Source organism: Ostrea edulis, chromosome 10, assembly GCF_947568905.1.
Source record: "Ostrea edulis chromosome 10, xbOstEdul1.1, whole genome shotgun sequence".
Classification (NCBI taxonomy): Eukaryota; Metazoa; Mollusca; class Bivalvia; order Ostreida; family Ostreidae; genus Ostrea; species Ostrea edulis.
This window is the reverse complement of record NC_079173.1, coordinates 7,273,617-7,285,893: the sequence shown is the minus strand read 5'-3', so window position 1 is coordinate 7,285,893 and position 12,277 is coordinate 7,273,617. Positions and strand designations below refer to the sequence as shown.

At 36.2% G+C, this 12,277-nt stretch overlaps 1 protein-coding gene across 3 annotated transcripts; it reads right to left on the bottom strand.

The window, feature by feature from the left end:
- Positions 1-794: 794 nt before the first annotated feature.
- LOC125666677 (uncharacterized) lies at positions 795-11,569 on the bottom strand. 3 transcript variants are annotated; one of them, XM_056151784.1, is made up of 7 exons: positions 11,445-11,569; positions 7,298-7,983; positions 4,006-4,193; positions 3,506-3,700; positions 1,610-1,723; positions 1,235-1,373; positions 795-1,098 (listed from the first exon to the last, which is right to left on the bottom strand). In XM_056151784.1, the coding sequence occupies exons 2-7, from the start codon at positions 7,942-7,944 to the stop codon at positions 915-917; spliced, it is 1,467 nt and encodes a 488-aa protein (XP_056007759.1). In that variant the 5' UTR covers positions 7,945-7,983; positions 11,445-11,569; the 3' UTR covers positions 795-914. The 3 variants fall into 3 exon arrangements, with proteins under 3 accessions (XP_056007759.1, XP_048755846.2, XP_048755847.2); XM_048899889.2 differs by lacking the exon at positions 11,445-11,569 and adding an exon at positions 9,581-9,815; XM_048899890.2 differs by lacking the exon at positions 11,445-11,569 and adding an exon at positions 9,101-9,556.
- Positions 11,570-12,277: the final 708 nt, after the last annotated feature.

Here is a 12,277-nt window from a genome sequence, read left to right as displayed (position 1 = left end):
ACAATAACTGGCGTGACTGTTCACACAATGCCAGATATTTCTTTCTATCCCAAATGAATGAGAAGAATTTGCGCTTAGATGAATTGGATAAGCATGTATACTCGGGCGGATCCAGGAATTGCTGTTACGGAGGCGCCACTTTATAAGGCAGGGAATCTGGGGGCCGCCTTGAGGCCCCCAGTGGGTCCAGGGCAAAGCTCTAGAGGGGGCCCAGGGGGCGAAGCCTCCGGGAGCTCCTGGATTTTACAGATTTATAGGGCTTGAAATATTTTCTATCATTTTTGATAAGGTGAAATTTGTAAAATGACGCAAATTTTAAAGTTTTTTTTAAAAAATTACGTTCTCCCAATAAAGTAATTCAAGAGATCAAAAGATTTTGTCATTGATTTCTCCGGGAGTGGTAGAAATTATTGCTTCTTTTATCGTTTAGTACATTTTTCTAAACAAGATACCACGATTTACCTTCAATTTGAAATTCTTACGGGAGAGAGAGAGAAATAGAGAGAGAGAGAGAATTACTTTTTGCAATGATCAGTAAGATTCTGAAGATTTGAAATGAAAGCGCTAAAGCTTTACTAAATGTCTTCGTGTGTCTTTTTTATATTTTACCGAGAGACAAAGACAGACAGACACACACACACACACACACACACACACAGAGAGAGAGAGAGAGAGAGAGAGAGAGAGAGAGAGAGAGAGAGAGAGTAGGGCCTATAATTTTACCAATTCTGCAATTAGTTACTATCCCACTGCAAATTATCTGTTTGGTTAAAGACTTCAATAACACAGTGAAATGATAATTATTCTAAATTTATTCGTTGATTTCTATATTCTACAATAACACAGTGAAATAATAATTATTTTATATTTATTCGTTGATTTCTGTATTCTACTATAACACAGTGAAATAATAATTATTTTAGATTTATTCGTTGATTCCTGTATTCTACAATATGCTCATAATTCCATTCGTCATACCATCGACAACTGCCCTTTTCGTACTCGTCACAATTTACTCTAGGTGTCCCAGGCGCACGCGCGGGAATATCCGGCTCCGGTGGCCGTTTACCAAGGGAATAAAAATTCTTGTAGTAGTACCTGTATGATAATTGATGACAAATAAAGGAAAGTCAAATTAGATATAGCTATTCTATCAATGTCAGATAAATGTATTATACATATAATACCATAACACTTGAAGAACATGTGACTATATATCTTATTTATGATTTACCATCTCTGAAGGATGTACTTGTGACCTTTGTTGACCTTGGCTGCGTTATGAATAGACATGGCCTCACATTTCCCGTCTTCGTTCATGTTGTTCCAGACCAAAGCCCGTCCCTTTCGGGGTTTCACCCAAATGCCTAATTCTGTGGACAAAATATCAGTATATTAAGATGTGATATGAGGAATTACCTTAAATAATCTACAATACCTCGTCATTTAAGGTACAACCTCCATTCGTTATACACCCGCGGATACATCTAATTAGTTAGTCTTAATAATCACTTGTCAAATTTTGCACATCAAAGTAAACGCACAAACATTATTATACATGTAAGATCATGAATATTCAGTGAGCAATTTACATGTTGGGCACGCCTACCTGGGAATTTTGTTTCCCCTCCGTCTTCCACGTTCTGTAAGTACACCAGTACAGTAGCCATCCTGTCTCTCTCGTCAGCATTGTCTTCTACACAGTCCGTGTGGGTTTTGTAACCTACAACCAAACGAACACAGTATAGTGCGACTGTGATACACATCGATCGGCAATCCTCGGATGATTCCGCTACCCTTCACACAAACCTCGGATGTGATTCGTGAAGGGATATGCACCGATTCGTTACAGGAACTACAAGCTTACTCTTTTCCACTCCGCGTATAAAGATGGCTACAGACGACTTTTCCACCGCGCTGCAGTTTGCAAAAGGCTGTTTTGGCATACATTTAGGGAATAAATATCTTCTCATTTGTGATTTGTGATTGTTAAGGTAGCTTATTACATTAAAAGTTTATTTAAGATCTCGTTAAACACCTCTTATCAAGTATGATTTCACCATCAAAAGAGTGATAGAAGCTTTCAATTATTTTATATGAATTGTTTGTGATTTTTTCCGGAATGATAAACAAGATGTTTTGTTTGCAAATAAGATATTACTGAGTCCAAATTTCGCTGTGATTTGGTGCATGGAATGAATATCTAATAAAACATCCTTAAAAGATTCAGATATACTAGTAAATGTTCTAATTTGTTAGAGAAAAATATTTATGAAAACTGAAAACGTTATTTGTCAATATTTTTTATATCGATGGATAAAATCTTTAAAAACATATCAGTTAGAAAAGAGATATATCGAAGAAATATACATGTATTATAAAAAGAAATTTATGATAATTTAAAACGTGATTTGTTGATATTCTTAAATCTACGGATAAAATCCTCAAAACACAAGTCAGTTAGAAAAGAGAAATATGTTATAAAAAGAAATTGATACGAAATGACCAAATTTGAGATATAATCACTATATTAAAACTGGAGAAAAAAGTACCGATCAGAATTGATAGAAATTACTAAAATAATGATATTGTTGCCAATTGTATGCACTGTTGATCAAGATATTAGTTTCCATTACAAAGTCGTTTAATTTGTAAAGCATTTCACATCAAGGGAATGTACACGCAGTATTCTGATTACAATGTTCTCTATGGCTACTTTTTTATAATTCCGATCGGGCTTGTTTCAAAGTAGAAAATTCCTAATATTTCTGAATTTTGACTAGTTCATTTCAATTTCTTTTTAAAATATGTTTTTCTGATATATCTTTTTTCTAAATGACATGTTTTTCGAAGATTTTATCCGTAGGTTTAAAAAATACTAGCAAATAACGTTTTCAATTTTCATAAATATTTTTTTATTTAAAAGAATAGAATGTCTATCTGAGTCGTTTAGGCATGTTTTCTTAGATATTCATATTATGCATCAAATCACAGCGAAATTTGGACTCTAGAGTATATTATTTGCAAACAAAGTATCCTTTTTATCATTCCGGGATAAATCACAAAAAAAATCATATAAAATACTTGAGAGTTTAACAAGCCATCAAATAAATATTTAATGTAATGAGCTACATTAATGCTGATTTAACGGTTGTGTTAGCGGAGCCTGTAAAACAGATGTTTACACTGTACAACCGTCAGTCAGCATTAACGGTCGCAGAGAACACATTACCATTCTAATGCAATTTCGCATTCAGCGTGTTTACCTCTTATTTCGTTGTGATTTTATTTTTACAGTAATATCTATAAGTGGCGAATAACAGAGACCCAGATTTCTAACTTTAAAATAAGAGATTTTCTGAAATTAAAAGTTAGTTTTAATTTCGTTATTTTCTCTCAGACACGAAAATAACGAAATTTAATCCGACACGAATTAAGCAGGTCTACAGTATTCCAAGAAAATACATGTTAATACGAGCATATGGCTATAAGAGTAAACATTTACCAATTCCTTTCGGGTAAGATGTAATCTGGAATTTCCCGCCATTTTCTGGTAAGAGTTGCGTGGCTTCTTTCACCCTGTATTCAAATATCTTGGAGAATCTACTCTCCCCGGGATAAAACGCCGTACTGTAGCTCCAGTTGCTTTTCAACCAATACGAAAGTTGTCGAGAAAATGTTTCATTCACACAAAATGTGCCTGCATGGAAAACATAATTATATTGAGCATGTGTTATGTTCAGTCTTGTACGTTAAATCAAGACACAAGATTTTAGTATGTGTATGTGCCAGAAAACATTTGCTTAACAATGTTTACATAGCATAATATTTATGAGTAAAATGAAAGAGAAGAAACTGTGATTTGCGTGCGTGCGTATGTGTAAATACAATCATGCATGGCATGTAATATCAGTAAGTAGGTGGCGAGTCAGCTATTGTAATTCTATAAGACAATTCTTTGTTAAATTTCTTTGTTTTACGTATAACGCATGCTTGTTCACCTACCCGGTACAAAATCAGCTGGTGTGACCTTGACCTTCTTCCGAGCAGCCTTGAGATGTTTCCGGAGTGTTTCTATGGTATCGAAGCATACCAGAGGGCTGATTTTGGAGGATTCGTTCACGTGACTGTCGTGAGCCTTCATCAGTCCATCACACTCTTGTTCAGAGAGAAACTCATCATATAGATAAACCCTGTCGTCAATTAGAAATTATGTCCTAATTAAATTAAAAACTGTGCGTTTCAAATTAACATATTACTCAAATGATTGATCAGTCGAACACGGCTATTTCCTCCCTCTGTATATGCAAATTACGTATTTGAAGATATATTTATGCACCCCTTCAAAGAAGAGGGGCATATTGGTTTGCACCTGTCGGTCGGTCGGTCGGTAGACCACATGTTGTCCGCTCAATATCTTGAAAACCATTAACTTCATCGTAATGATATTTCATATGTGTGTTGGTTATGAAAAGAAGAGGACCCCTATTGTTTTTCAGGTCAAAAGGTTAAAGGTCAAGGGTCAATCTACTCTGGACATAGGAATATACTGTCCCTCAATATCTTGAGAACCCTTTGCTTGACTGACATCAGACTTAGTACATTGGTACCTCATAAGGAGTAAATGACCCCTATTGATTTTGAGGTAACATGGTCAAAGGTCAAGGGTCAAACTGGACATAGGAATATATTGACCATTCAATGTCTCGAGAATCCTTTGCTTGACAGATATCAAACTTGGTACACTAGTATATCTTTAGAAGAAGATGACCCCTGTTGATTTTGAGGTCACATGGTCAAGGGTCAAACTGGACATAGGAATATACTGTCCGCTCCATATCTTGAGAACCCTTTGCTTGACAGACATCAAACTTGGTACACTGGTACATCTGCAGGAGAAGATGACCCCTATTGAATTTGAGGTCACATAGTCAAAGGTCAAAGGTTAAACTGGGCATAGTAATATACTGTCCGTTCAATATCTTGAGAACCCTTTGCTTGATAGACATCAAATTTGGTACACTGGTACATAATCAGGAGAAGATGACATCTATTGATTTTGAGGTCACATAGTCAAAGGTCAAAGGTCGAACTGGACATAGGAATATACTGTCCGCTCAATATCTTGAGAACCCTTTGCTTGACAGATATCAAACTTGTTACACTGGCACATCTTCAGGAGAAGACGACCCTTATTGATTTTCAGATCACATGGTCAAAGGTCAAGTGTTAAACTGGGCATAGTAATATACTGTCCGTTCAATATCTTGAGAACCCTTTGCTTGATAGACATCAAACTTGGTACACTGGTACATCTTCAGGAGGTGATTACCCCTATTGATTTTTAGGTCACATAGTCAATCCACTCTTGACATAGGAAGATATTTTCTGCTCAATATTTTGAATTGATGATACCACTCTCAATTAAATGATGTGTGTGTATAACCCTTTTCAATTTTGCACCATGGGGGGCATATGTGTTTTACAAACATCTCTTGTTTATATTATGCAATTGAAATCTAACTACAATACTCTCAAAGCGGAAATTCTATTTAGAAAACCTATAAAGATTACAAGCATCCTTTTAAAATTCAACCACTTACATGTACTTTCTTCTAACTTCGATAATACAAAATATGGGTTAAGTTTTATTATTCATATTACCTTACTACGTAATCGAGAGATCCCGCATTTGATTACGTGGAAAGGCTATACGTTTAGGTCTGACGAGAGGAGGGAATTGTCTGACAAGAGAAAGGAATGGTCTGACGAGAGGAGGGAATTGTCTTACCAGAGGAAGGAATTGTCTGACGAGAGTAAGGAATTGTCTGACGAGAGAAAGGAATTGTCTGACGAGAGAAAGTAATGGTTTGACGAGAGTAAAGAATTGTCTGACGAGAGTAAGGAATTGTCTGACGAGAGTAAGGAATTGTCTGACGAGAGAAAGGAATTGTCTGACGAGAGAAGGGAATTGTCTGACGAGAGAAAGTAATGGTTTGACGAGAGTAAAGAATTGTCTGACGAGAGAAAGTAATGGTTTGACGAGAGTAAAGAATTGTCTGACGAGAGTAAGGAATTGTTTGACGAGAGAAGGGAATTGTCTGACGAGAGAAAGTAATGGTTTGACGAGAGTAAAGAATTGTCTGACGAGAGTAAGGAATTGTCTGACGAGAGAAAGTAATGGTTTGACGAGAGTAAATAATTGTCTGACGAGAGTAAGGAATTGTTTGACGAGAGAAGGGAATTGTCTGACGAGAGAAAGGGATTGTCTGACGAGAGGAGGGAATTGTCTGACGACAAGAAGGAATTGTCTTTCGCTAAGCATGCAGCATTCATCGTCGCACGCCTGGACTGAAACGTACGACCTATGTTGAAGAGGAGCGTACGTTTCAGCCATGGCTTGCGACGATGGAGTATCTCGGGTATGACCTTAAAAACGGAGGTCACGCGTCACCGAAGGCGTTGGCAGGTTAAAGAGCTCTCACTGCTACGAACCTGAGCTCTAAGCATGGGCCAGAATTTGTTGTACTTCACCTACAGCTGGTGTCGTCTCGGTTTGAATGAAAACTTCTTGAATGTGACGTAAACCAACACAGAAATACAGCGTGCAACCACTTAGGAAGTGAACATGAAAACCTGATCAAGTTTGCAAAATGATTGTTCTACATATTGTAACTGGTTCTGAAAATCACAAAGTTAAGAACCACAAAATCCTTTTATTCTTCAACTCACCAAATAACCATTCATTTAACATTTAGATTGCTTCCATCTAAGATCCGATATAGAGGGCAGGGAGAGGGTGCATAATATAAACAAATGTGCTTTCAGTTATCAATGAGGAATTTGTTCATTTCCAAAGACAGCGGAGTCATAATTTTTAACCAAGAAATTATCAGCAGAGTAACATTTTTATATCACTGACGGAGTAATACGCGCGTGTCTAGGGAATATACGCGTGTGTAAGGAATACGAGCGTGTCTAGGGAATACACGCGTGTGTAAGGAATACGCGCGTGTGTAAGGAATACGCGCGTGTCTAAGGAATACATGTAAACCCAGTGTACGGTTTTGTCGAGGAGAAGTATTATTATCAATAGAAAGACTGTTTTGTTCACTTCCTTTAAGGCAATATGTATATTCAGAAAGTCTTTCAGTCAATTACCTCTATCAGTTTTCCATCGAAAATGCTCTTGGGACGAGAGTTTTCAATCTGTTTTTAATCTGGCTTTTCAATCTATATGTATTTGGAAACTATAGACCAACGGCCGGTAGTACATACTGCCCCATTTTAGACTTACCGTACGCTGCTATTGTTTGGTTTTTGGGCTAACAGTTCCACTGGCGGAAGTCGACGACCGTCCACGAATATCTTCTTCGGTGACATTTTCTTTAAGTACTTGGGTTTAAATTTTTCAGCCTCAGATTTAAAATTTTTGACATCCTTTGGCAGACTCTGCGGTTGTTTACTCTTGGGTGTCCGAGACTTCGGAGTGTTTTGCTTTTCTGCCGATGACGTCAGAGTTTCTGGGTCCGTGTTTAAAGACGACTGAATTTTTGTTTCAATCTTCTTCGTTTCGGAGTTATTTTTATCTTCCTTTATATTTTTGTTCGTATCTGTCGTTTCCTCTTTGTGCTGAGACACATTTATTGGTGCCTTGTCCTCAGAATCTTCGGTATCGGAATCTAGTTCGACAAAAATTTCTTCTTCGCTGCGTTTATTCAACACATCATCCGTATTTGATCCGTCGCTGGTCTTTGCAATATTAAACATATACAACCCATACACTGCAAAACCAACGACAAAAGCTGCGAATACTGTGCGGAATATAATGAGTTCTAGACTGGGACTGCCATGCGGCTTCCTTTCCTCTTGGTTGAAAACCTCCTTGTTGTTTACCTCGTCTCGCGGTCGAGTTGGTTTCCTATTTCGTGCTTTGTTTTTCATTCCGAATAGATTATTTCCTTCACCAAGAACCCAACGTTACTAAAAACGAAGAATTATTTGAATTAAAACATTTTTGGTATCAATTTCGTAGACATGAATTGATAGAAAAAGTTTGATTTTTCTTTCCTTTTGCATATTTTGTTTTCTACATGTATTTTCGTGTGAATGATATTAGCAACACGGGTATTCGATTGATATCAATTTACAAAAAGTTCTAAAATTCTGTTTGCAAACATAAATTACAAAATGGATATTTTTTTTTATATATTTTTGATAAAATGGAGTAGGGGTACAAAAAACTGCACACTCCTATAACGCATACAGTCTATCGCTCTCTCGCTCTCACTCTCTCTCTCTCTCTCTCTCTCTTTCTCTCGCTCTCTCTCTCTCTCTCTCTCTCTCTCTCTCTCTCTCTCTCTCTCTCTCCAGGGGCGGATCCAGGATTGTGGTTAAGGGGAATACTTTATGAGGCAAGGGGTCTGGGGGCCGCCTTGAGCCCCCCCCCCCCCCCAATAACCTGGGGGGCCCAGTGGGGCGAAGCCCCCAGGAAGCTTCTGAATTTTACAGATTTTATAGGGCTTCAAATATGTCTCCTATGTTGTAATTATTACTATATCTGTAATTTTTTATAGAGGGAATCAATAAAACGACGCAAATTGTAAGGGGTTTTTTGGGGGGGGGGGGGGGGAATGTAAGTTCTCCCAATAAAAGTAATTCAATAAATCAAAAGATTTTGTCATTTATTGCTCTGAGAGTGGAAGAAATTATTGCTTCTTTTATCGTTTACATTTTTCTAAACAAGAGATCACGATTTACCTTAAATTTGAAAATTTTAGGGGGGGGGAGCAGCGGCTGTGCCCCCCTTAAATCTGCCACTGATCTCTCTCTCTCTCTCTCTCTCTCTCTCTCTCTCTCTCTCTCTCTCTCTCTAACCCTCTTATCTGACTGTAGTATTTGAATTGAGGAAATATTTAACTGTTAAGATAGTCGTCTTAAGTATTATATTTACTAGAGTGCTTTTAGATAATCAATTATTCGTGTCAATGATAAATAATTGAAGTGTTAGTTTAAGAATTGCCTTTCAAATATGCTACCTCATAGACAGCAACAAATTATTGAACAAGTCACATAACTTATTAGATTTAAACGTTCTAACCAGACATCGATCTGTAACCAGATGAACATTTATTGAAGCCATGCTGCCCCCGGATATTACGTGTGTATACATACACTGTACTATAGACAGTGGGACAGCTTCCGGATGACTGAACTTCATAATCTTCAGGGTACGTGTGCTTCAAATCGTGAAAATTATTGATGGCGGCTCCAACGACACCGAATAATGGGACTGGAATGTCATTTTGCTTTCAAGAATTTTTTTTCTAGATACGTACTTTATTTAAGAACGTTTTCTTTCACTTCAGTTACAGTTTCCCTGTTCTTATTTAACCCCATGTAGATCCATCATGCACACTTATAGTTCACAACAGACCATCTCATATCGTACGCCGCAGTATGCGTGACGTTGATAAATACTTGCAATAATATACAATTAAAAAGTTCAATGTTATACAGTAGGATTAATTCATGAATTAAGCTGGACATAAACATAAGTGATATAAGTACTTGTACTTACATGTACCAAGGCGAGACTTGTTTACTCTATGGCGACCCCTTCGTGTTAGTTAGCGATATTTCTTCGTGTCAATAGAATTATCAATCGCTTACTCGGCTCCCTTTGTTTTATCATCATCACACACAGGTGTATACTGAAATCACTTCGCTACTGATATCCTTTCCTATCCTTAGATCTGCATACACACACATACACCCACACACATACATACATACACATATACATACACACATATACCCACATACATGCACACACATACGTAAACACACATACACACTCACACATACACACACACACACACTTACATACACACACATACACACTCACACATACACACACACACACACTTACATACACACATACATACATACACACACATATGTACACACACACACATACGTACATACACACATATATATGTACACACACACACACACACATATACGTACACACACACACACACATATATACATACACACACATATGTACACACACACACACGTACACACACACACACACATATGTACACACACACACACACATACATGTACACACACACACACACATACGTACACACACACACATACGTACACACACATATATATGTACACACACACACATATATATACGTACACACACACACACATACGTACACACACACACACACATATATATATATATATATATGTACACACACACACACACATACGTACACACACACACACACATACGTACACACACACACACATATATATATATATATGTACACACACACACACACATACACACATATATGTACACACACACACACATACGTACACACACACATATATATATATGTACACACACACACACACACACACACATACGGAACCTGGACATAAGAGAGTCATCATTTAATTTTTCACGATATATTTCATTGAAATATACCTTTTTCGAAAATGTTCATTGAAACGTTATTTGTAGCTGATTTTCATGCATATAATATTACACCATCAAATGCAGAATTGTTTGTAGGTTCTATAATATTACACCATCAAATGCAGAATTGTTTGTAGGTTCTATAATATTACACCATCAAATGCAGAATTGTTTGTAGGTTCTATAATATTACACCATCAAATGCAGAATTGTTTGTAGGTTCTATAATATTACACCATCAAATGCAGAATTGTTTGTAGGTTCTATAATATTACACCATCAAATGCAGAATTGTTTGTAGGTTCTAAACATAATTTCAAAATAAGTTTATCTGTCAGTGTTGTGGTAACATCACCCATAAAAGACGAAATTGAAATTTTACAACACGGTAAGAAATAGTATTATTTTGAGGTTGAAAATTTTGCCCTGGTGATTTCAATGTCTCACAACTTACTAAGAAAAGAAAATATATTAACAATTTTGCAAAATTGAGTGAAAAAAGTATGCAAATCGGATTGACATTGACCTCACAATTAGTGTTTATAAAAAGGCATTTTTCAATGAAATATATGGTGAAAAAAATTAAATGATGACTCACTTATGACAATATACTGTACATGTTTATATATACATTACTCTTAAAGATTTAAAATGAAACCGGTTGAGTTATTTTCGGCGTTCTATTTTTTCTTTATTATACTATTATTTGTGCGGATGTTTATAAGCATTGAGTTCCAAAAACACCCGATACCTATAAGCGTTAAATCCACAACTCCATTAATACAAGATTTTTAAAGGCAATTAAATGACCAACGACAGGAACATTTTTATAGTCACATTTCCGGTCAGTAAGAAAATACAATATCAGGACAGTGTTGTAATTATGGAAGCTAGGAATTATTTTAGAGATGTATGAATTTTTGACATTTATAAATTTCCTCACATTTATCCTTGTCTTACAACTCAGCTGAACACAATCCAGATAAAACACAACACTATAAAATCAAATTCCCGTCATGTTTGATATTTCCAGATAAGTGATTTTTAAACTAACACATCCACCTCAGTAACAAGATAGTAGACTATATTTGCTTGTACTTTGATAAATAAATATTCACTCTATAAAGACATTATATCAGTTAATGTTTATCTGTGTACAGTATAGCAGGTCTGCCGTTCGTATGGTCCGTACTTCGCGTTGTGTTTGCTTTATTTTATTTTATAGTGGCGACTTCGAAACAACTCAATTGCAATATGATTAGAGACTTAAAAAATAAACTCAATAGAAATGTAAATAAAATTAACAACACTTTACAAATTTATGACCAGATTAATAATGACAAATACACACTACTAAACCCTTGAATTTAGCCTATACACTATAAGGTAATTCTTCCAATCCAAATATATGATAATTTAGTGAGTAAAAAGAGACAAAATATAGGAAGAAAACAAACAAACAAGACGTGATTCCGGTGTAGGAAGCGTAGCTAGCTAGCGGGTCAACTGTCTGGTTTCGACTAATTGTTCGCTGCAAGGCGTTACAATAAAAATTGTCACTAAAGTTATTGACAGAAAAATAAAGTGGCCGTGGTCAAATAAAATGGGTGAATAATTTACATCGGGGTCGAAATAAAGAAGTTAGACCGAAACTATCTGACTCTGAATATTAAATGATAGAACTATAAAACACATTTGTTCGGACATAATTACAAGCTTAAATGTGATATTAAATGATTTCAGTCTCTCCATCGTCAACTTTCCATATGAATTCAT